This window comes from Thermobia domestica, chromosome 16 (assembly GCF_964235325.1).
Source record: "Thermobia domestica chromosome 16, izTheDome1.hap1.1, whole genome shotgun sequence".
In the NCBI taxonomy this organism is placed as follows: Eukaryota; Metazoa; Arthropoda; class Insecta; order Zygentoma; family Lepismatidae; genus Thermobia; species Thermobia domestica.
Window position 1 is genome coordinate 44,467,472 of NC_137469.1, and position 27,014 is coordinate 44,494,485.

General features: G+C 34.6%; 1 protein-coding gene across 1 annotated transcript; it reads right to left on the bottom strand.

Annotated features, from left to right (window-relative positions):
- Nucleotides 1-20,401: 20,401 nt before the first annotated feature.
- LOC145672747 (uncharacterized) lies at nt 20,402-26,262 on the bottom strand. The gene is made up of 2 exons (XM_081741920.1): nt 24,611-26,262; nt 20,402-21,782 (listed from the first exon to the last, which is right to left on the bottom strand). Exons 1-2 carry the CDS (start codon nt 26,026-26,028, stop codon nt 21,761-21,763), a joined length of 1,440 nt encoding a protein of 479 aa, XP_081598046.1. The 5' UTR covers nt 26,029-26,262; the 3' UTR covers nt 20,402-21,760.
- Nucleotides 26,263-27,014: the final 752 nt, after the last annotated feature.

Here is a 27,014-nt window from a genome sequence, read left to right on the forward strand (position 1 = left end):
TTATTCATACAGTTGTGGCAAATATGCTTACAGCATACAAGTACTACCACATGTTCCCTTTCACCGCGCGCATTTGATGCCTTTAACATCGTTTCTATATCATATGCAATGTACATAAACCTATCAGTATGTACAGGCTTTTGTTGTTGTACAAAACATGTGTGAGTGATATCAACATGCTTACGACAAGTCGTGCAAAAATGTTCACCACACACATGGTTTGATTTTCGACGCCTGTTATCAAAGATGATACCGCAATTATTGCAGACCTTAACATTATCACACACAGATTTCCCGCCTTTATTACATTTCTTATGATTCTGAAAACATGTACCCTCAGCAAACTCTCTATTGCACGCATTACATTTAATTTTATTAGTATTATAATTTCGTTCGTGTTTGCATTCACAAAGAGAACACTGAGTTTTACACTTATGTTTATATGCTAACCCATTATATGCTTGCAAACAATAATAGCAATACTTCAGTTTACCCAGTAATTTTTTAATGTATGGAATGGGTTCAAAATTGCCAACAGTGTCACCTCTCTTATAGAAAATAAAGATTTTATTCTCTGCATACTCTCCTGGGTAACGTACTATATATTCCCGGTCATTATTTTCATCTTCCTCATACACCACAATTTGATACTCACCACTTAAATATGATTGTATCAAATCCAGGTCTTTAAAATCACATCCACCCTTTGCTTTAACGTCAACTCCCGCCATCTCACATAGAACTTCTGCTTTAAGAACCCATGTATCATAATCTCTTGTTCTTAATTTATATAAACTTTGCTTACTTGCGGTGTGCTTCGTAATTCCCCAAACAATTGCCATGGGTAGGCAGTACATATTATTGTTTTCTATGCGTATTAATCGCTTTTCCAAATAATCTTGATGTTTGGAATACTTTTCAACAGCACTTGCAGCATTTCTTCCGTTTCCATGCATACTCTCCGCTACATGGAAGCGAAACAATACCTCATGCCCCAAAAGGAAATCCTCATTTGAATTTAAAACTCGTTCAACTGAGGAAAGGACAGTTTGAGCAGAAAAATCGGGTTTTCTTCTAAATGGAACATACACAGACTTGTTATTTCTACTATTGCTACTATCAATGTACAGTCCAATATAATCTGTGGGGCGAGCATTAGATAACACATGTTCTAATGCAAAATTAAATAAGCTTTCAATATAGGCCTGTGGATTATCAATACGTCTTTCATTATCCACAGGTCTAACCGCGATTTCATGGCCCGTAAGATGAAACTTACGAAACCGTTTTCTGCTCTCTCTTACTACTTCGAAGTTATTATTACTCTGATTTTCCCCCTCATTATTATTTCCACTACCACTACTACTAGTACTACCACTAGTACTACAATCAGTACTATTTGTACTTTTGCCATTATTGCTCCCATATCCAACAAACACGGGATCAGGGGCATGTGAGGGGCCAGGTTGAGGATCAGATTGGTCCCCATAACCATGATTATCCTGTACACAAGGGTGATTGTATACAGGATTTTGTCCCTGGACTTGTTGCGTGGGTTTAACCACAGCATCATCCACATTTTTAACCAATCTCCTCACTTGTTCTTCATCGGAATTTAGATTTACTCCATCTAAAAATGCCAAGTCTTCATCACTCAAGTTACAATTTTCTTGAGGGGTCACAGATATGGGTGATTCAGATGGAATTAAAGATTCATCCAAAACAAATCGCGAACCAAAATCAAAAAAGTTGGATAACTCTGTATTATTTATTCTATCTATTTGCCCTTCTCCGCACGCCATTAAATACATAAATCTGTCTTGAGCATAATTGTAAAACTCCTTATTACGAAAAAATCCATGCACGAATAACTCAAGCACATCGGCGGCTGAAACGCAATGATTTAAAAGTATAAGGTCATTACCTTCTAAAGCACGAAGAGCGTGTAGTAAAGCCTCACATCTTACACTGGCTCGATGACCTAATCTCTGCAGCTCCATTATCGCCTTCCACGTACTGAAGACACGAGAATAGTCATCAAAACCGCGTAAAACTTCATGCAGGAAAAGTTCATCAATCATATTGAACTCGCCAGTTGAACACAGGAAATCCATCTAAAACAAAAAAAGAAAAGATTTTGAGTTCTATGTAATAAAAAAATCTAGCAAAACAGGCAATAATCAATAACTTGCTTTGAAAAAACTGTAAAAAATTTGTTTATTAATTACTGGTTTAAAAAACAAGCTCAGCTAAAGAAATGTTCATTAAATTGGTTTTAAAAAGTCTTGCTTACTAAGTGTTGGTTAAATAATTAATGGTTAAAAACAACATTAGCTAAAGAAATGTTCATTAAATATATTAATAATAATATTTATGAAATACACTCACCTAATTCTTAGTTGTTCTTCAAAAACTGTTAAAAATGGCCTCGCTAATTTTTATATATTGCAACTGCAGGGTCCACACACTGTAAAACAGGAATAATATTTTCACTAAATTCAGTACTACTACCACTAGCACTAGTAATAATTATTTTAAAATAAGTCAAGGATAAACAACGCGTTAGGTCCAACGGCGTACAATAAAATGATAATAAAACGGAGTATTATATTATTATATATGTCATTACATTGAACAAGTTTACGCATGTTTTGACGTAATCATGTGGTAAGTATTGCCACCTAGCGGCCTTATTCAAAAGCATTCAGTATAGTATTAAGTCGTCTGCAAATGGGTTCATAAAACAACACGTCTCTATGCAATTTTTCCAATTCCCATTCTATATGCATTTGCATTAACAGTACAAATCTATGTGGCCTTATTCCAATTCTAAAATATCCTAAAGCCCATTCTGCCCACCGCAATATTTATTCTCAAACTAAATATACCAAAAAAGGCCCTCATTCTGTACTGCGGCCCACCGTAAAATTTATACTTAAACTAAGTATAGCAAAAGAAAAGGCCCTCATTCTGTACAGCGCCCCACCGCAAAATTTATTCTGAAACTAAGTATCGCAAAAGAAAAGGCACTCATTCTGCACTCTATAATTAAGCTTCCCCTGAATATTCCTTAATATCCCCTAAATAGTCCTTAAATATCCTTATCTTGGGCTAACTACCCTTTAATTATCCTTAATATCCCCTAAATAGTCCTTAAATATCCTTAGTATGGGCTAACTAGCCTTTGATTATCCCCTAAATAGTCGCTGACCATATTTAGTATTCCGTAACTACCCCTTGATTATTTTTAGTATACCCTAATTAGCCCCTGCCTATCTTTAGTATCCCGTAACTACCCCTTGACTTTTTTTAGTATACTCTAATTAGTCCCTGCCTATCTTTAGTACCCCCTAATTACCCTCTAATTATCCACTAAATACTACCTGACCATCTTTAGTATCCTTTAACTAACCCCTGGTTACCCCCTAAATAGTCCTTAACTATTCTTAGTTTGCCCCCTTGACTATTCTTAGTTTGCCCCCTTTTTTCTCTGTTACTAACACAATGCTTCTTACTAAGTTGTCTGTTACTAACACAATGTGTCTTACATACTGTTTGAATAAATATTATAAGGATTGCAATACATTGTACAAAAAATCATAAGTGGGGCATCATTCCATAAAATGGTAGACACAAAGGCAAATGGTCCATAATAACAGCCGTGGTCTTCTATTTTGTGTATAAAATAAGTATCGCAGTAATCTATAAAGTTAACTGAAAGGGTCCATTCGCAATTTTAAACGCAATAATTATTCACAATGCAGTATTGCACTTTCCATCTTGGTTTGCGTTAACGCAATATTTTCAGTTATTTTTATTTTAGAAACTAGGCAAGACATACTTTTTTCCTACATATACTAAAATTATAATATAAAAATTACCATTTCTTAGTAAAAACACAATTATTAATAAGTTATTTCAATTATTAATAAGTTATTTCAAATACTAAGAACACTTGCAAATCGCAAAAAGATAGATTCGGTATCGCAACGCCTCATTACTGGTGCCTCCTAGTGGATATAATCGTAACTTATTATTCTGTTGACTGAGTCATGATGCTGCATGTGATTTCGTTCCAGATCAAAAAATAAATTAAAGTTAGGTTTCTTAACAGGTAAACCTTTTTTTGTTCGTAAATTTATTTGATATTTATTTTTTACGTGTGCTTAATTTATTATTAAAATATAAACTTAATTTTTGTATGTATTAAGCAAATGATGTTAGGTTACACTATTTAAAGGTATTTCCGCCATGTGAATGTTAGCCGAATGCAGGTTGTTCTTGTTTTCCTTGTTTTAAAAATCAATTATATTTTGTATTTATTAATGTAGGTGCTTAAAATATAGCAGTGATTAATTTTAAAAGCGTGGCAAATGGTGTCCATGTGGAAAAATTTGCGTGCATTTATACGGAAGCAATCGTACCTTTATTAATGTTAATGCATAACAGTCGATGTCCATGTGGAAAAACGTGCCTGCATTTATACGGAAGCATGCGTGCATTAATTACATTTATTAGTTTTAAACGTGTAACAGTAAAAGACCATTCGGGAAAAATACTTGCATTTATACGGAAGCATGTGTACAATAAATAGTTTAAGGCGTAGCAATCGGTGTACATGTGAAAAACGTGCTTGCATTTATAGGGAAGCATGCGTACAATAATTACATTAATTAGTTTTTAAAGCCGTAGCAGTCGGTGTCCATTTATATAAAAAAGAACCTTGCGTGCCATCATGTGGGCGGGGCAGTGTAAAGCAAGTATACATTTAAGTTATTTTCACAAATAAAATTAGGGTATATACATAGCAGTTGCGCTTAATCTATAAAAAAACATCCGCGGCAACAAGTGTGCAGGGCAGGGCAGGGTAAAGCATACGCGCAACCAAGTGGTTTAGGGCAGGGTAAAACCATCGCGCAACCATGTGGTTCAGGGCAGGGTAAAACCACCGCGCAACCAAGTGGTTTAGGGCAGGGTAAAACCATCGCGCAACCATGTGGTTCAGGGCATGGTAAAACCACCGCGGAAACAAGTGGTTCAGGGGAGGGCAGAGCCGGTGTGCATTTAAGTTATTTTCAAGCAATTATTCAGTATTAGCAAACGCGTAGCAACAAGTTAAAACAAAATACTAATAATAATTAATTTATAAATTATTATCAAAGATAAATATTACTCCGTTAAAATAAAGGCGCGTTACCGACGGTCACGATACCATAGGTGTTCGTTAGTAGGTATAACCAGCTTAGGTTAGTTTAGTAATGAACCATATGGTTTTCAAGTAAAGGCGCGTTAGCGACTATATGCATCTTAGTTTAACTTAGTACAAATCATATGGTTTTCCAGTAAAGGCGCGTTAGCAACTATATGCATCTTAGGTTACCTTAGTAAAAAGTGTTCGAATAAATATAATAAATAGGCAATTTAATTTTTGTGCTAGGCAACTAATTTGTTCGCGGAAGTTATATATAACACGAACTATTTTATAAAGTACAACCAATATGTGCTAGGTGTACACAGTAATTTTTTATTTCGCTTTCGCGTTAGTGCAATTTTAGAAAGTACATTCAAAATGTGTTAGGTGAACACAGTAATTTTTTATTTCGCTTTCGCGTACGTGCAATTTTAAAAAGTGCATCCAATATGTGTTAGGTGAACAAAGTAATTTTTTATTTCGCTTTCGCGTTAGTGCAATTTTAAAAAGTACAACCAACATGTGTTAGGTGAACACATTGATTTTTATTTCGCTTTCGCGTACGTGCAATTATAACAAAGGCGTAACCAACATGTGTTAGGGGGAATGGCATTTTAAAATTATTTCCGTAAATGCTTGCTATAATTTAAAAAATAAATCTTTGTGTAAGCGTGCAACATTAATAACATTTCAAACAAAGGCGCGGCATTAATGCTAAAATATTTTACAAATAATCACTTTTTTCTCACGTTTCAATGTAAATGCCTGTGGGGGGGCACGTTAAGGTTTATGTGTTATACTTTTAAAGTAAATTACAATTTTACATTTGTTCGGTAGCCCTAGGTTTAAATATTAATGTACAAAAGGCGCGTCAGTGAATATGTGTAAATATATACATCAAATACAATAATAACTTACAATTTTTGATGGTCATCCAAACTTTTTTAGAAATCGCAAACACACACACACGCAGTCACACAATTAATTACTATAAAAGGCACTCTCAGTAGCAACAATTATAATATATAGAAAAAAGGGAACATAGGGATTTATATATAAGTACTTTATTTAGTATAGGCGGAACCATTTTTTCCCATAAGTCCGTGTGCTTTATTGCATATAGGCGGGGCATGCTAAATGTTCTCACTGTGGACATTGAATCCATACAATAATAATAATTGTTCAGTTCAAGGCATTAATCTCTAAAGTTGCAGTTTATTTTTTTCGTATTAGATTGTAATAACAAAATAAATGTTTTCGCCGTGCTCTGGTTATCTCTAAGTAATAACGTTTCCAAATTGTTTATATATATATATATATATATATATATATATATATATATTTACAAATACAAGTTCAGTTTGTAATAGGTCAAGCGTTCAATAACCCATCAGTTCTCGTGATTATCGGTTTATTTTTTCTCTATCATCAGTATCATTTAAACTGAGACACATAAACTCGTGATCCATCTGTGATTAACTCTGTTAGATATCACTCATGCTTGTCGATAATAAAGGTTTTTAACCTTGCACGTGATTGTTATTCAGAGTTCTGATTAAGTTCAAATCATACAAATGTTTGTAGATGATTGCAAGTAATCTCTGTTTCTTGTAAATAAGTAAAGTCTATAATGATATAGGTTAATCAGTTTTATCATTCTGATACGGTACAAAGTTAATCTTGACGTCACTAAAGCCAAACCAAACGGCTTTTCGCTCGTTCATTTCAATTTCAACGGCTCTAGAGGAAGGATGTCTATGCCATTTAGTCTTCAGCTCACAAGTAAGAAAAAATATTTTTAATAAATATTACCCTTTTCATAATATGCTTGTAGTAGGGGGTAAAAGGGGGGGTATTTTAATTTTTTTCACATGTTGTTCGCATGGGTCAAATATGTTCATATCTTTTTAACAGGTAGCTTCTATTGTTCCCACATACTGTTCGTATGGGTCCTGCATAGGGGTAATCTTGGGTCCTGTATGGGGGCCATTTCCAGGGACCATGCGGTGTGGTCCTGGAAACCAGGGACCATTTCCTTTTATCTACTCCCACCTTTTTAGCAAGGAGTATGGCTTGCCATACGAAACATTAAAATATGTTCACATCATTTTTTAACAATTAGCTTCTAATGAAGCGTAGGGGCCATGGGTCCTGGGGTCATTTTCCAGGGGTCATCCACTATGGTGCTGGGAACCAGGGACCATTTCCTTTTATCTACTCCCACCTTTTTAACAGCCAGCTTCTAATCAATTATATATTCTCACATCTTTTTAATAGGTAGCTTCTATTGAAGCGTAGGAATAAATAATGTGGGTCCTGCACAGGGGTCATTCGCTGTGGTCCTGCACAGGGACCATGCAATAGGGAGCATCCACTGTGACCTTCGTAGTGGTCATTCAACCTTTCCTTTCGTCATCTATCTCCAGGAAAAAATTAACCCTATTTCATCACTTCCTTCGATAGTCCCCTTATCCTTAATTAAACAATTGATAAACTATCTCTTATCAACTGTCGCAAGTCTTTTGATGGATACCACACTAAATCAATACTACTTTCGATATTCAAACTTAAAAGTAGAACACCTAGAAGTACTGGCTGCAATAGATTAATAAGGTCAGAATATAAAGAACTTCTTTCTCGGACGTTAAATCTATATCAAAAGGCCATTAGGGCTGCTCACTATTCCTTACTTTCATTGAGCTAAGGCGATAAATGTTGATACTAAAAATCGCAAATTTGAACCGCTTCTGGTTTGAATAGCGGAATAGAGGAGAAGATGTAATCTATTTTTAGAAAGCTGAATCGATTGTAAAAGAAAAAGAAGTTTCTCGATATCTCTTACAACATTTGTTCTACAGAAATCAGATTTGAAACGGAAAATACTAGTAAATTTCAACCCTTCTGATTTCGGTAGTGTGTTTCGGAATGCAATGATATATACTTTTCAGACACTGTGACAGTTGCTCAAAATTTTGTCGCTATGTATTACCGTTTCTATATATGGTGGTAAACGTTGAAACTGGAAGTGATTGAATGGAACCACTTCAAATATGCATTCGTATAAGGTTTACGGAGAGGATGGAAACTGTAGCAAGTTGTGATAAATTATTCTATTGAGAACATGAATCGATTGAAGAAAACCACTTGTTGCGATCTAATACCATTTTTGTTCTATGGGAATAAGTGTTGACAGGCCGGTGGCCAGCCCAAAAATGTAGGGGAGAGGGAGGCGGTAGAAGTTAGGAGGGCCCTACCCAACCATATTATAGTTCATCACTATATTATAATTTCTTTGTAAGCCTACCGTGAAAATTTTAGGGGGGACTGAAAATTTACCCCTAGCCCCCCGTGGATACGGGCCTGAGTATCGATACTAGAAATGGTTAATTTGAACCACTTCCGGTTCAAATATAGTGGTCAGCGGGGAAGATGAAACCTCTTCTTTGGAAGCTGAATTGATTGCAAAAAAAAAAAAAAAAATACTACATCTCGATATCTCTTTCTGATTTTGCTCCACTCAAAATAGCATAGAAAGCGAAAATAATAGTGAATTTATAACCATTTCTGGTTTTTGTAAAGTGTTGTCGATATCATCATACGTTGGCTTGAGGCACTGAATTGTTTGCCAAGAAAAAATAACATTTTTTTTTCACTATTTGTTACCATTTCTGTTCTACACAGTAAATGCTGATACTGGAAATTGTTAATTTGAAAAATTTCCGAATTGGTAAGGGAAAGAAGTTGAAATCCATTTCTGGGACGCTGAATGAATTGCAAAAAACTGCGTCTCAATATCTTTTTCCGTTTTTGCCCTATGGAAATCAGTATTGAGATTGGAAATAATAGTAAATTTGAACCACTTCCGTTTTTGGTAGAGTCTCATAGATATAATAATGTGTTGTGTTATCGTGATATATGATATACTAACTATATAAAAAAAAACTACATGGACTGACATAAATTAAAGGGGTACTTCTGGTGAACGTGGAAAGTTGAAATTTGACGCGATTGTAGCTTTCGGGACTAACCTACAGGAAAATTGCCAAAAGTGAATATTTTTATTTTTTAGAGGTCTAAAGGGGGGGGGGATGAAGACTTTCCTTGTGTTATTTAAATAGGTCTTTTTTTGGATCTATAATTTCATCTTTTAGGTATTTGGAATTGGAATACAAACTTGAAATTTAGTATGCTTGTTCGTTTTAGCTAGCGTTACCTAAGTAAATCAATAAAAATAAAAATTTCCAAATTTAGAGTAGTTTTATGGGGAACTGAAAAATCTTTCCTGTGTTATTTATATGGAACGTCTTCTGCACCCCAAAATGTTTAGGCACTTCCGGCAGGATTAAGAAAATGAAATTTGGCATGATTGTAGCCTCCCAGGACTAACCGACAGGAAAATTGCCAAAAGTGAATGTTCCTAATTTTTAAGGGGTCTAAAGGGGATAAAGAAATTCCCATGATATTTAAATGGGCGTTTTCCTGGGATACAAAAGCTGGGCAAATTCAGGAAACATGAAGAGCAAATGCACCGGCTACAAAGATGTAAACGAGTGTCAACTTAGCAGGACCACGTTTGAAAATTATAAATATTTACACACCATACGTTTGTACTGCGTTTGTACCGGTTTGTACCGTAAAAAATTTCGTTTGTACCGGTCTCAAATTCGACAAAATCGAAAAATAAAGTGGTCCTGCTAAGTTCACGTGAACATAGCAGGACCACTAATAAATTTCTACAAATTTGATGACTTTTCTGTACGATTCGTTTGTACTGCGTTTGTACCGGACTGTACCGTAAAAAGTTTCGTTTGTACCGGTCTCAAATTCGAAAAAATCGAAAAATAAAGTGGTCCAGCTAAGTTCACACACGTGAGATGTGAGGTCGCAAATATTTATAATTTGGATGGTATGCAAATATTTATAATTTTCAAAAGTGATCCTACTAAGTTCACACTCGTGAGTAGTGAGGTCGTAAGCCGGGAGTCTGGGGATCAAAGGCTAGTCAAGATATACACTGTAACTGCAAAGAAAAGACCAATAGCTGCTATGTATTCACTGTTAGATTTCTTATAGAATTATAATTGCTTAGTTATTAAGCATGGTGTTTATAGACGAGTTGCATATTTGGTGCTTACATAAATAAGTTGATTAAACGTTAGTTTTTGTTTGAAAATTAGTAGATCTTGCCTATACATTTTCCAGAAAGACCATTCTGCATTCTTAATTTGCACCTAAAACTTATAGTAAACGTTGATAGCTGACACTAAACAACGAGCTAGTGACAAACTTCTTTAATACACAGAAAATAGACATTATTTGCTCGCGTCATTAGTAATTTTAAATCAAATTTCACCAAAAATGTATTCAAAATTGTTTTCTTAGCCTATAGGTTTTGATCACATTATTGTTCAGGTTCATTGACAAGAAACTGCATTTAATGTTGAAGGAAATTGTGTTTACAAGTTACTTGTAAACTATATTATGATTACATTCAAATAATGCTAATACACTTTATTTTCACTTCCTAGTTATCCTCAGATTACAAACCTTATGTTTTATTAAGTATTTAAGGATATGAATTTCTATTTCTGGTTAGCATATACAGGGTGTTTCCAAACTACATCGACAACGTTTGGGAGGTGATTCCTGACACCAAGATAAGACAAAAAGTATAGACTAACGTAGGTGCAGAAATCCGTCATTTCCAAGTTATAGGCTGTCGAAAACATGAACTTTAAAGGTCCATAGCTCCATAACTATGGTACCTACCATAATCGAGTCAAGATTTCACATTTTTTTTTAATGGAGGGAGTTTGGCTATGGGTATATAATTTGTAGTACTCACCAACTACCTCTATAAAATAGTTGCGGAAGTATCGCAGGATTCTGAAACATGGATATTTGGATAGGGCTCATATTAGTTCCCAAGTTAAGTCTTGGCCCAACTACTGTAGGTCCCATAGTATTGCAGCTATAAACCTTTAAAGTTCATGTTTTCGGCAGCCTATTACTCCGAAATGACATATTTCTGCACCCAGGTTGGTATATATATATATATATAATCTTATCTTGGTGTTAGGAATCACCTTTTCAAACGTTGTCAGTATTGTTTTGAAACACCTTGTATAAAATTAAGAACTTCATCTTTATATAGGCTGCCGAGATCGAATTTGTTTCTAACCATGAGGCTTAATCGGAAATAGAAATGATGTTTTTTGCATCAACGTATCATATGTAGCACAAGAACGAAATAAAAATAGAATGAAGCCGATTTGTACAAGAAAAGAAATGCTAACTAATATAAAATATATTATTTAAGTTATAGTAATGAAATAAGTACCTTGTTGATATTTAATTATCTAATGTCACAAATCTCATTAGATGTTCTTCTCATATGCGCATAAGCATTTAAAAAGAATTATTATAGTAAAACAAAGTTATATAATACAAATAGAAAATGTTGTTTCTCTTTTGTTAAAAAACAAAATATGTTGTTAGACATTCAAGTGGGAACGATGTGTGGGATTTTTTTTTTAAAAAGGAAAGAAACAAAAGCTCTTACACGAAAGAAACGAAAAAAAAGTTATGTATTCAATTACAAGGTAATACGTCCAACGCCGTAATACAAATTACTACCAGGAATGCTTGTTATTATAAAGGGTTACATTAATACAGTTTTTACACTTTTTTTATTTTTTATTTTATTTATTATTATTATCTTTTTTTTTTTTTTTTTTTTTTTTTTTTTTTTACAGAATATAAGTAGGTCTACCAGAAATGTCTGTCTGGTTTGTAGCTCTTATGAAGGTAATGCTACAATTTCCTCAGCTACAACCTTCCTCCACCTGAATACCAGTTTTCAATATCTTTTCCTTGGAATGTCTACTCTTTTGTCTAGAAACGGTCAGAGTATTCTGATATCCATTTCTCCATTTCTGAATTGTTTTCATTTGAAGTAATTTTGAAGATAGAAAAGGGAATTTTAGTCTTTGGGAGCAATGTCAGACGAATATAATGAGTAAATCAAAATTTATGATAATAATGGTTTCTATAGGGTGTCTCAAAAGTAATGGTGGAAAATGAAACCAAAGATTTCTGACACCAAAACAAGAAAAAAATGTTTATATTACATATGTAGTGAAGTCCTCAAAACCGCATCACTTTCAAGAGAAAAAAAAAGCTGTGACTCGGAAGAAAATAATGCAAATAAGAAAATTTCACACTCATATGATAAAAGGGCATATTATTTATTAAAGAAAGATGTTTTGTTTGTTTCAAATTAAACATAAGTGTATATGGAATGTACGAAAACTAGATATTAAGCAATTTGTTTTCTAAAGTGGATCATATGTCCTGCTAAGTGGATAATAACTCATTTCTAACAGCTCTAAAACACGAAAAAATCTAAATGAATTCTTCGCACAATCATTTCTTCTTACTTTTTTCTGAACAAAAGCACTGTCTAGAAAGGAATGTTCTTTATCCTCTCACATCAACACAGTCATCATGGAACCACGTGTTAGACGAGCTGCATTAGATAATTTTTTTTCTTAAGTTTTTCTGAAGCAAAACACTTTCCACAAAGGAATACATTTTTTCCTCGGGCACCAACACAATCTTCCTCGGGGCACCATGAACTTCTTACCACCCATCCGATGGACTATATGTCATATATTTTTTTCTCGTTTTGGTGCCAGGAATCTGTGGTTTAATTTTTTACCATTACTTTTGGAGCACCATGTATAAGTGTAAAATTCTTATCTTTAAAATAATACAATTGTCTCTCTTCGACATATGACAATGGTAAACTATCTTCTTAAAAGAAATATTACGTGCTTTCTGTCTGTGTGGTATAAATTTTTCTTAAAAGAAAGGCGCCATATTTAACGGCAGATATGAATATTAACATGTGAAACGAAATATCGTTATTTCTTATTCGGAAAATTAGAAATTGTTATTCTAACCTGTTGACTATTAAACAATTGAGCATCATACGTCCGTATGTACGTATACATAGCATTTTATTTTTATATATTATTTTTTGTGCTGTTATTGTATTAAAGTTGCTGAAGCACTTTCTAAATAACGGGCTTCCTATTACAGAAATACCTGTATGCAATCCTGAACTAATTGACATTGGTTTAAAGGAACAAGTTCTGCCGATAGATGACACCACAGTCTTAGTATCTTTCCCATGTATTATTTGTCTTTCACGAAAATTCACGATTTCTCTTACAAATTTCAACCTACAGACTTCACATTTTTAGAAAAGGAACTTCATAATCTATCGAAGGCAATAGTCCGTGCCGATTTTTTATTTAGAATTTGCTTCATTGTTGAAATGGATATCCAAACCTTTAAAAATGGAACTGTTTCAACAATCCGGAAAATTTTAAATAAAAAAATTGGCACGGATGGCACCCTTTAATAGGTTATGAAGTTCCTTCTCTAGAAATTTGAAGTCTCTAGGTTGAAATTTATAAAAGAAATTGTAAATTTTCGTGAAAGGTAAAAAATACATGGTACAGATACGAAGACAGTAGTGATATCTATCGGCAAAACTTGTCCCTTTAAACTAACCTTAAAGCTTACAGATACGCTCTAGCGGTCTTTGAGTACAGCACCGGTTGACTTCTTCATCAGGACTGTTATTCGAAGGTGTTGGGTTCGTTCTGTTAGAAATAAAATTAAGCTTATATTTGCTGGCAAATACCTTGCTTGTTTATGATTAGGGTTTGGACAGGGATAAAGTGTGCTTCATTAACTAGATCTCAATATCAAAAGTTAGGGACGCAAAGTGATCTGAAAATTACATAATATTTTTTTTACACAGCTTTATCATAGACAATTTCTTATTTAATATTTAATACGATGTTTCAAAAAGAAATTAAATCGTTCGGAACGGTATATGGATGTGAATAATTCATCTTAAAGTCCGTTGATTTAACCACCTCTGTCTGCCAATTTACTCCCACTTTTCCAGACGATTCCCGGAGGTGAGCTAATCTGGTTCGGATCCCATTTTAAGCTGTACGTCCACGTTTTATGTAGCTTCGCTGTTGAAAGGAACTCTAAGCTGAAAATAAAATAAAACGAAATTCCTAGTTTCCTCCTGAAACCTATCAAACCTATGAAGAAGTTCATATAATCGTGGGTGTTAAGTTTATATCAAGAAGTTCTCCGTGATTATCATATCACAGCTACACATATGATTGATAGGGTAATTTTGAACATACAGGAGGAGAGATTGAGCTCCTCCGTGGCTATGCGGTTAGCGTACGCGCCTTTGGCGCGGGAGACCCGGGTTCGATTCCAGGCGGGAGCTAATGTGGTTCGGATTCCACGTTAATCAGTAGGTCCACCTCTCATATTGCCTCGCTGCTGAACGGGACGTTCAGCTCAGCTCAGCTCAAGAGGATAGATTTTGAGTTGCGAATTGTGACAATAAAAGTTGAAGTCTTTTTCTTAGTTTTAATAATGATTGTTTTTGATTCGTAGCACCTGGGAGCAATATTTAATTCTGGTTCTTGTTTAGCTTTAACAAAATTAAGAAATTTCCTATGTAATTGGTAAGTTTTTGAATCAAATGATCCAAACATGTTTCAATCAAAATTTTTCTTGTATGCCTTATCTGCAGAACTACATATAACTATACTTAACTAAGTATGATGTGCTTATTCCATAGAAAATACGAAAACTCGTTACAGGGGTGGTTCAAAACTTTTGTGGCTCCTAATCCAAGATCCATTTTTAGGACCATTCCTAAAATTCTTGTTTCAACATTTTGTATACATTGTAAGCTATAATTATAGTCAACAAATGTAGTTGCCATTTGTGAAAGTCGTTCTTTCATCTCTCAGGATTTGCGACTTATTTACTTTTCAGTCATAGTTAGAAACGTATACGGAAACACGGTATATATCCACCTAATATTATTATAGTCCAGCGTACTCTTGCCATAAATTTAAGAAAGTACAACTCACAGATGACGAGAAGAACCCTAGCAGAAGTTGTGTGACGTAGGTAGCCCACTTTTCGCACGGGGGTTTCAAATGACACCACAGAATAGCACACAGATAACATCTAATAGCACACAGATAACATCTGTCGTCAGAGTAGCAGACGACATCTAAGCATAGACCACACCTCAGAAACCGAAAATGGACTTGACCGTGTCGTTGACCTTTCCCCGCTTTTCCTGTTTTAGGGTTCTTCTCGTCATCTGTGAGCTGTATCTACTAGAGTATACACTGAAAATTAAGTATACGCACGTTTTTTTTTTTCAATTTTTGAACTCTTCAAAATAAAGAAAAAATGTTTTTATATATGTGAATGTTTCAGTCTTTGTTTTGGAGGAATTTATTTCTGCCAAAATAATCTTCCATGTTCATTTCCTGCTTTTGTAACTGAGGTAGAGAGTCAACAATAGTAGCAAATTAGTTTGCTATGTCGGCACAATTGCTTTGATACCTTTGCCACGGAAATTCGCGAGAGGAGAGAAAGGAAAAAATGTTTATTTCCTGGAATTTGGAGCCTAATATTAGTAACCTCTTGTTGTAGATGTGTGGAAACAAAATTATGATATTGACGTAACCAACGTCGAAAGGTAAAAGGAACAATGAGAACTGCAAAACTAATAAATACATATCTTGATAACACAGTAAGAAAATTAATTCAATTTTGCAGCTCCGAAAGCGCATAATACTGTTCTATCGAAAACTAAAGAACATCTTGAATAGAGGTGACCCAACTCTGAAACAGTTTGATATCCAGGCTCATCGTTACTTGCCTTAGGAAGATCGCAGAATTGATATCTGTTGATTATAAGTGGTATCTGCTGATTATAGGTAGTAAGTATAAGTGGTAAGTAATTTTAAGGTGTAATTTAGTAAATTTTGATTTCGCGAAAAGCATTGGAAAATAAGTTGAAAAGAGAAGATCGCGAATAGACACCAGACGTAAGGAAACCTAATAATTTAAACACTTCAGTGGAGCGTAAAGTACTTCAGCTCAGGGGCTGATCCAGAATGGACTTCTAGGGGGGGGGGAGGTGGGTTGTAATACTGCTACATAGAGCTACTTTTAAGAGCTCCAAACTCTGGGATGGGTTTTATTTATATATAAAATAAGAAAGATCCCTCTTCTAGGGGGGGGGAGCGATTGCCCCGATCGCCCCCTCTGGATTCGCACCTGAGCCAGCTGATAGATCAAGGTTAAGTAAAACGATTGCTTCATTGTTTAAATGCAAAACAAAGATGGATTATTATTTTTTCTGTTTTTCGTGGATCCCTACAAGGGCATATCTAATAAAAATTATATCTACCATCCTTTAAACTCACGTCGCTTCTCACTAGTGAAAATAATATACGGTACCGTATTAAAATTTCTTTTAGTGTTCTTTTGGTCATACGATTGTTCCCTCTATGCTAAACGAGATGATGAATAACTATGATACAGTTCGAAATCGACCGGAATATATCGGTGGTTAGTGAATTTCTCAAATTTTTGCGACCGCTCTATGGATCGTTCCATTTCAATTTGATAAAGTATTTACTGCATTTTTTATCAATAAAGTTTCAATTAGATTATTCAAAATAATCAGTATTGTTTCTTTATGTTATATTATAATAGACTGTCGTACAACGTGTCCTAAACGCTACCGTAACTAACCATTTCTTAATGATTTTGACAAGAATGAAGTTATTGCATTATAATGAAGTGACGCGGACTCGCATTGTTTTGTAGCATATGTTATGATATCACACATATACAGGGTATCCCAGAAGGAAGGAGCAATACTTCAAAAAATGGTAATATGGGTGACTCTAAGCAAAAAAGTTCCTATGAACATGGGTCCTACTCTCAATGGTTTGAGAGCTACAGGTTGTGAACCATTTTTGACTTCATATTGTCTGTTACTCATTCTGTATTTATTATACAGAGGTGAGGCATAGCGTATTTGAAAGGTGATGGAATTGACTCTCCAGCAATATGCAACATGTGACAGTAGTGTCTTCATAAGGGAAGTTATTGAGGGAAATTTGGGAATCAGCTGCCATCCAATTCCCTTAAATAATATTAACTTTCCCTCAACAACTCCCTTTTACCACTCTCGCATGCTGCATACGGTTGAAAAGGTCATTCCATCATCTTTCAAATCCGCTATGCCCCACACTGAGAAAAATGATTGGGTTGAAACGTTACCATGCGGTGTGGTTAAAAAGATTTAAACCAAATTGGGTTTTTTAGGAACGACGAATGGTAACTTGCAACCCAAATGCATTAACCGTTGGGTCAACAAAATGACTATATGTCACCGTAGAGTATTTTAAACCAACACTTGAGTCATACCTGGTTAACGGAAAGTGTCATGATACGTGAAACATATAATCTAATCGAAGCTGATTTAAGTGGACTATTAAGTACTACAAAAATTACAACACATGTTTGTTGTTTACTGTCTATTCAGTCAAAATTATACAGAGTTATATCTTGACAGAGCACGATTACAATAGCAACGTTAGCTCCGGTCCAAGCGGAAGGCTACGGAGGAAGAAAGTAGCGCCAAAAAGGAAAAAAAAAAATCATTGCATCGAAACCACAATGCATGAATAGCAGTGCTGTAATCTTTTTTCCTAATGTTATTCTTACGTCCTAGCATATAAGAATAACAGATGGCGCCACCGTTACTGTGTAATTATTGTCAGACTGCTCACAAGTTTAAAAAACGATTATTTTGGCCAATTACAGGAAACTTAGAACGTTATTTATTGCTTTGCACAAATGTCAAATATGCTGCGAAAAGCTTTGAAATAACTACTTACTGGCTATGAGAAATAAAAATATTCACAGTCAGTACGTAATTATTTCTGATATACTCGGAAGGCGATATCGTTGGTGTTGAATAAAATTCCAAGTAACACGCTAAGTGGTAATCATTTTATATTGTGTAGTGTTGGGTCACCTTTGTAACCAACTCATGGTTTGTTAAATCTCGTAACGGTTAATGTGACCTTTACTCTTTTAACCCATTATTCCGTCATGTTTTAACTCAACCATGGTCAATTTTATCTCATTGGTGGGTTATTTACACTCCCCTTCTCCAAGCGACCCCACACTGTGGTAATTTTTTACCCCATGTTTATTTACTTTTAACTACACGTTTGGTCAAACGCATTATCGGGTTAATGGAATTTACACTTTGTTGGGTCATATTGTACACCAAGTTGGGCTAAACGTATTAACCGGTTAAGCGATTTTAAACCAATTGGGTCGTTGGGTTGGACTCCTATATTTAACTACACGTTGGGTTGAATTTATTTCAACCCAATTTAACTAAACGCTTTGACCCTATTTGGGTCGGAGCAGTTTTAGCCACGTGGTTGGGTTAAAATATGCACCAATAGGGTCAATTTCAACCCAATCATTTTTCTCAGTGCATCTCCGTAGAATAATTACAGGGTAAACAATGCGCAACCTAATGTCAAAAATGGTTCACAACCTGTAGCTCTCAAGCTCTCAACTCGTTGAGACTATAACCAATGTTGACATGAACCATTTTGCTTAGAATCATCCATAGTACCATTTTCGAAAATATTGACCCTTTCTCATGGGACACCCTATGCTATAAATGGGCACTACTTGGTTCTAAAGGATACTATATTTGAATGCAGGGTACTATATTTGAAACGACTTTGCTAGTACCTCTACTGTCACTGGTTGAATTGTTTGTGGTGATGTCTTCTTTCGGGGCATCTTATCATTCATGGTTTCTTTACACGAACTCTTTTCTTGATATATCCACGTAAAAAGTATTCAGGCGGAACCTCATTAGGTGAACGCAGTTGCCAATCTTGTCGAAATAGCTTAGAAATGTTTGTATCCGAAACAAGTAGAACACCGGGAAACGATCCAGGAACCACATGTGCAGAAAGCACAAGCATTTTCCACTCGGCTACGACGGGACACTAGAAATGTTTTTTTTTTAACTTCTTTTACAGAAAGATGTATTTAACTTCTTTTTTAGTAAGTATACCTATAGTTTTAAAACCGTCGAGCGTATAGCTACTTAAAAGTTTAGGATTATATCCCTGGTAGCAGCAAAACTGAGAGAGCTATATAATCTAAATCCCCGCGTAGTATTGACACACCCTACGTACCCACGTAGGATGGACTTCAAGAGAATGTGAGCCGAGAGGTTGAGCATTCCACTCTCACTATGACTGCATGGTTTCCTCTGTATTAGTGGGCACTAGTTATACGTTTGTGTTACATTTGTCTTACTTTCTTGTTTAGGATCCTATTGTAAACAATATACGTCTAGTATTATGAACTGTATTAATAATTTTTTAGTGACTTTTGTGTTGAGTGTATTTCAGTATAATAGTAGTTAATATGGCAACTTTTAAAAAGCGTCACGTAAAAAAAGTTTCTATAACGCACTTATAGCGCACAGTCGATGCCAAGTGCTATTTATCAACGGCTTTCTACGATAATTCCTGATCTTGTCGTGCCTTGTCGTAGAATCAGCTACCTTGTTAAAAGATTTGTTCAGTAAATGTGGACAAGTATTAAATATTGAACAACAATTTTCGAGTTCTTCATTTCTTTCCTTCATCAATACCGGTGTCTGTTTGGTACAAATCAAACTTTAAAGGCATTTTCCGTCCAAACTGCTAGTGGCGGGATATAAAAATATAACGTAACTTATGATAACCGACTATTTGCCTTTTGTGTTCTAGTACTGAACCAGTATTCGTAGGTTTCCAGAAGAAAATTTCCCTCGACTGAGACAAAAAATCCCTTTTCTCATCAAATTTTCCCTAGTTCGTTGTGTATCCAGTTCCTATGCAATAAGTTATGAGATAAGATTAATTTAGCTACATTAAAGGAAGCGCCATTTGTTTTATTTATTTGTTTTTTTTTTTCATTCACTTATTTTTAACAAGGGGTCGCGGTGGCTCAGTGGTAAATGTCCGCCTCTGGTGCGTGAGGTCCCTGGTTGCACCCCATCTCGCACCAAAGTGGACTTTTGGTGGACAAACACAGTGTTCATGGGTTTTGTAACGTGCGTTTTATAAAAAAGATAAAGAATTGAAATAGTAATATCGCATCGTCACTGGTCAGGGTCACAATACGCCACCCCCATAAATTATAGTAGAGAGTAATCAGCATTAAAACATTTAAATAAGGTATATAAGCATGTATAAGCACTCAACTTTTAATTTACGCGATTAATCTGCATAGACGGTATTAAGTTAGTTAATTTCAACTTCTCAATTCCACGTACCAAAAATAGTAACGAGTGTTCAAATATCCATAATCAATTAGGTAGAATAACAAGTTTCTGAATTTAATGTAAATAATTATTATTTTCGAATTGAACAAGAAATAGGTACAACAACTTTCAAAAAATGTAACATTCAATAATGGTTCCAGTAGTCAACTACCCCAAGAGCTCAAACTATAATTCATGAAATTTCAAGTATTAATAATTATAACAATTTCTAATATTAATTTTAGGCTCATGAAATATCGAAATTTTGAAATATATATATATATTAAATTTTAAGACAAAAGCTGAATTTACAAGTTGACTGTTAAGCAATTTAACCTTCAGATTACAGTTGTCAAATTAATTGAATAACGGTCTATAACAGATTCTAAAGATATAATTAACTCAGAATAGCAAAATCATGGAACAAACTCACCCAATTTTAGATGTTTAACTCTATGTTATTTCCAGAAATCACACTAATTAGTTATCATCGGATGAATATTATACACCATTTTTATAACTTTAACAACTCTTGGTCAAAAGGTCCGACCAGTTTCAATTTTCCCTGAATTCTGACGTAAACCGTATCTACAGAATTTCACGTTCAAAACAGTCACTAGATGGCATAGTTACCAATTTATCAGTGTTTCCAACACTTCTACTTTAATAACATTTGTTTGACTTTTTTTTTTTTTTTTTTTTAACATACAACAACATCGAGAGGCCCCCATAAAATAAAAGTTGTACTTTTATTTTATAAATTATTTTGATCATTGCGGTCTTGTGTCAATTTGGTTAGAATATCAAAACCTTCTACTCCACCACCAACTACTAATACCAGACTCATTCTCTCATGCACCACCAAATAAACGTAAAAACTAAAAGCAAAAAAAAAAATTTCCCCCAAAATCTCATTCAATTAGCATGCATCCATCTGACTCGCCCAACCTAGCATATCCCTGTATTAGTAATATAAGGTCATGAGTAAATAATCGAAAATAATTTATAATAACAATTCCAATAAAGATCGAAATACTGATTTCCACAATTAATATTTCCAATTTTAAATAATTTCCATTAATAGGAGACCTTCAATATAATTATAATTTATTAATTTCCTGAAGTAATAACAGAATTTTATAATAGAAATGAAAACAATGACTTACATTACAGCAGCTCGGGTAGTTTCAGAACAACATCAAAATGAATAATTTACCAGGATAACAAAACTTGCGTACTATAACAGGTTACAATCCAAATTGAATACACGAAGTACAAAGTGAAAAGGACAGTCACACGACATTCTTTCCAGGCCTGGAATACAAAAAATATATTAACATCACATACATACAATATTTAAAATATATGCTGACCAAGTTGTTTATTTGTATAATTCTATATTTAATTCAATTTACTTAATTTAAGATTCTGACTAGAAACAGTTGATCCAAGAAACGAAATTACAGTTGGTTTGATCTTAATTATTAACAGTTAATCTAGGTTCACGATAAATTTTTGTCATTGAAACGTGTACTTTTCTTACATCATTAGGATTCTCAATTGATCTAACTTGTAATGTATTTTTTGTAAGTAATCTCAAAATCTGGAATGGGCCAAGCCACCTAGGACATAATGATTTAGTCACCTTATCAGCTAGACTAGATTTAAATTGGGACTTTATTAAAACCTTATCATTAACTTGATATGTCACAGGAGATCTTTTCCTGTCATATTCTCTCTTCTTACGGTGCCACGCTTTTTCCAAATTCTCTAAAGCTGTTACCCATAAATTTTTGTCCTTTTGTCTGATTTCATAGTTATCAATTTCCCATTTCACATCCAGGGGATCGCATACATTATAATTATACACTAGCTCCATTGGTGAACATTTTGATTCAGTATGCTCTGCTGAGTTTATAGAAAATTCAATTTCATGGATACCCTGATCCCACTTAGTTTGTTTATTCCGGAAATAAATTTTCAGACAATCCTTCAAAACACGCAAATAACGCTCCGATGCGTTCGAAGCAGCGTGGTACGGAGATATACAAATATCCCTAATTCCTTGTCCGTACAGAAAATCTTTAAATAAAGATGAAACAAAGAGACTTGAATTATCATGGGAAACCGAATGGGGAAATCCGAATCGGCACATAATTTTATACAGCTTATCTCGTACCGTTTTAGCATTTAAAGTTCTAAAAGGCTCTAACCACATAAATTTAGTACAAGAATCTACAACAATGAGACAGTATTTGCCAGATTTTGATTCACATAGTGGCCCACATACATCAAAATACCATAGGGCGTTCGGAATTTTTTCATATTGAGAAATGAGTTGTCCCATAGGCTGTCTATTAGTACTTTTATTTATTTGGCATTCCTTGCACCGTGAAACATAATCCCTAATGTCCCTAATTATTCCATTCCACGTATATCTTGCACATATTTTAGAGATACTTCTCTGCGTTCCAGCATGAGCACCCGGTAATATATTATTATGATAATAATCAATTATAGATGTTATCAAACTCTTAGGAATACAAATCTTAAAGGGATTTTTAATAGCTTTCGTCTTTTTGCATAATATCCCTTTTACCAATTTATATCCATCTACGTTTACATTATTTTCTAATTGTTCAATTATTTTCATCAACTCTTCATCCCTTCTTTGGTGTGTAAACACAGCCTGAGACGCAAATGGCATTAACCACAAGTTAATTTTACACATATTTGTTACCTCATCTTTCCAAGTAGGTTCTAAATCAACTGACTCGAACATCTGCGTGTCATGGACCCTGGAAATAAAATCTGAAGGCGTGTTTAACACACTAGGTACATGTTTGACTTCAAAATCAAACCCTAACAGCCGATATAATAAGCTTCCATAGTTTTTTACTTTCTTTAAATTTCGTATGGCATATGCTAATCCTTGGTGATCAACTCGTACCTCGAATTTATTATGTAAATATGTTTTAAAACGTTCCATACATTCAACCAAGGCCATTAATTCCAATAAATATATAGGCTTATTTAAATCATAAGGACGAAGTTTTCGACTAAAATAAGCAATAGGCCGTAACACCCCATTACTATCATATTCTTCGAGACATCCCCCTAAGGATTTTGTTGATGCATCTGAACTAATTACAAACTTACCATTTAAATTAGGTAAACATAATACAATATGAGTCTCGAATAAATCTTTTAATTTATCAAGTGCCGCTTGCTGCTCAGGACCCCATACAAACTCAACTTTTGCTGACCTTAATCGGTTAATGGGTTCCAGAACTTCCTGAAAATGTGGAATAAATTTGGAATAATACTGTAAAAACGCTGTTAAAGCTAATAAACCTCTTCGATTTTTGGGAGGAGGCAAATTTTTAATAATTTCAAGTCTAGAGGGATCTAGATACAAATCATTTCCGTCAATAATATATCCAAGGTACGATACCTTAGTCTGAAATAAGGTTGACTTACTTAAAGATAACGTTATCCCTGCTTCTCTGAATTTCTGCAATACCAATTCTAATACATGCTTATGTTCATCTATAGTATCTTGAAAAATTATTATATCATCGAAGAACCACTCAATTCCTAAATGTTTTATTGGATACAATATTTCTGTCATAATTTTTGATAACATATGGGAACCTGCTGCCAACCCAAATGGCAAAACACGCCACTGAAACAGCCCCCTATGAGTCATGAAAGCAGTGTATTTGCTAGAATTTTCAGAGAGTGGAATTTGTAGATACGCCCTCCGGACATCAAGATTTGATCTTATTTTACCTTTAGATATCTCAGCTAATATATCCTCCATCCTAGGAGTGTATTGAGGATTTAAATACAAACGGGAATTTAAATCCTGATAATTTACTATTAATCTTTTGTCCCCCGATTTATTATTAACCAGAAAACTTGGAAAACACCATTCACTATCTGATTTTTCAATCACGCCCTCTTTTAACAATTCATCTAGAATAATATCCATATGCTTCTGATCTTGTTTACTTAATGGATACGCCTTTTTCCTAATTGGTGTTTCATTATCAACACGTATTTGATATTCAACACCTTTCACCTTCCCTATTTTCTTACAAAACACGTCAGAATAATTATTAACAAGTTCATCTACATACCCTTGCAATGTATTGTCTTGTTCCAATAATACTGGATCTACCATCAGAGGATTTGTACAGCTATTCTCCCCAATACCGCTCTGCAGTAAAGAATTTGGTACTTTTCCTTCCGTACAGTTGGCAACTCTGCTACTCATTTGGCCACTCACATTGGATGTTGATTCTCCAATAAACCATCTGGACAAGGACCCCTTCGGAAATTGGCTGGAAAAACCAAAACATTCACCAGCATCATCGTTGTCTTTCCTTGGATAAGTAGGAGAAATTTCTGACCCCCCACCTCTCATTGAATCTACCAGCGAATAAGTTAAAGGCGCAAATTGTCCTTCTAATTTCAACCACAGTTTGTTAGCAACCAAATCCAAGTTTGCCTGAATTTGCTTAAGTTCCCTTATGCCCACAATAAAAACTGGACTCAAATTAGGCACAAGAAAAAACTTCAAATTATAGACCCTTCTACGGAAAGTTATAGGTAACACCACATATGAATTTAATGTCAAAGTTTTATTATCCACACCAACACCAGTAAAAGTTTCACTTTTCACAGTTATAGGTTTTGTTATGCATGAGTTCCAACGTTCAAATTGCTCTTTATTTACCATTGAAATAGTACTGCAGCTATCTAAACCACCGTAATATTTTTGTCCCATAACAAAAGCCTGAACAAAAACAGCAACGATGTGTTTTTGACGCAAAGTGGTATCTGGATACTGTTTATTAATTTCAGAACTTGAAGGTTTCATAAATTCCTCAACACTTGAATCACACCGGGATTTCACCTTCGTGCGCCCCATACATATCATATTACGTTGTTTTTCCGTGTTATGCTCAGACATAAATTGCCCCTTTTTTGAAGTTTTTATTTTGGTAGAACAGTTTATAGTAGAAGTTCCTTCCCCACGACCACTATTAACAGAACCAGTTTCACACATCAGATCACTATTAGTAGGCCGGGATTGATTTGAGGAATGTACATTACGAGTAGTGGAGCGATGCCGATCACTCACGCCCATGTTTGTTTTCACGCCAACTGCCCGTCTTACATTACAGTATTTATAAGAATGCGCACCACCACAAACATAGCACTGTAACTGCCTCTTTTCTTTAACACTCGAAGTGGATGTCAGTCCTTTATAAACCAACAAATCGTTTTTGTAAAGTTCATATTGATTTACTGCACTCAATAATGTTTGCCAACTTTCCGGTTCTTTATCGCGAAATAGATCGTACCTAAGTTGCGGATTTAAACCATAATAAACTTGCCGAAGAATAGCTATATTATCCATTGCACATTTACCCTCCAGCAACTCATAACAAAGGCGTATTTCCCTAATATATTCAGAAGCACTTTCATTAGGATATTGTAGCCGATCAATAAACTTATTTCGTAATTCTCGTTTACCCAGCACCGAAACCATGTCATTAAGTATATGAACACAAACAACCAACCAATCGTTTGTTGTTGTAAACTCACTTATTAACTTCGAATGCAACTTACCCGAAGTCCGAGATAGAGCAGAAAAATATAAGGCCTCGTCGGGATATAACTCAGTGGATTTAATATAATATATTGCCTTCAAAAATTTAAATAATTCTTCATAACGTGAACCATCACACTGTGGAATACTTTTTATTGCTTCTAAAAAGCTAACATTTGCAGCTGACTTAGTCACCTTTGAAAGACTTGTACGTAAAGTTAATCCAGCACAACCAGCTGGTGGAACAAAAGCACCTTTGCTTTCTTTTTCTTCGGGAGTATCGATGAACGGGTTTGAGTATTCGCAATGAACACCTGTTTGCACAGGTAACTGACCTTGACCAACCAAATGGTTATCAACGACACGTAATCTATTGGCATTATCAGTCAAGGACGAATGTCTTTCTCTTCGTATTTCTTGATACGAAGTTGAAGATAAAAATGGGTTGGTGCTATGTAAGGTAGCATTTATGGAAACATTTCCTCTATTTTCAAGAAATGATAAATCCCAATCAAGGGGATTATAAGGTTCCACTATCCCTCCATCGCCATTTGGGAAAGAATTTAAATGTAATTGCTGCCTAATCGGATAATCTCGGTTAACCTGCATTCTTACAATTTAGATAATATAATAAGTTATAACAAACAACTTTATGCCAAAATGAATCGCTTTTGATTAGTAATATTTCTAGTCAAAACCTATAAATCTAATATGGTGAGTCGTAGTTCCACACTGATACTCCCTACTTAAATTATCCTACCATTCACAATTTCAAACATATCAAATAACTACAACCATAGACAAAATTTTAATTTTCAACAAATGCAACTTTTTGGCAGGAGAGAATTCAGGGAAAATCATGTGTAACGTGCGTTTTATAAAAAAGATAAAGAATTGAAATAGTAATATCGCATCGTCACTGGTCA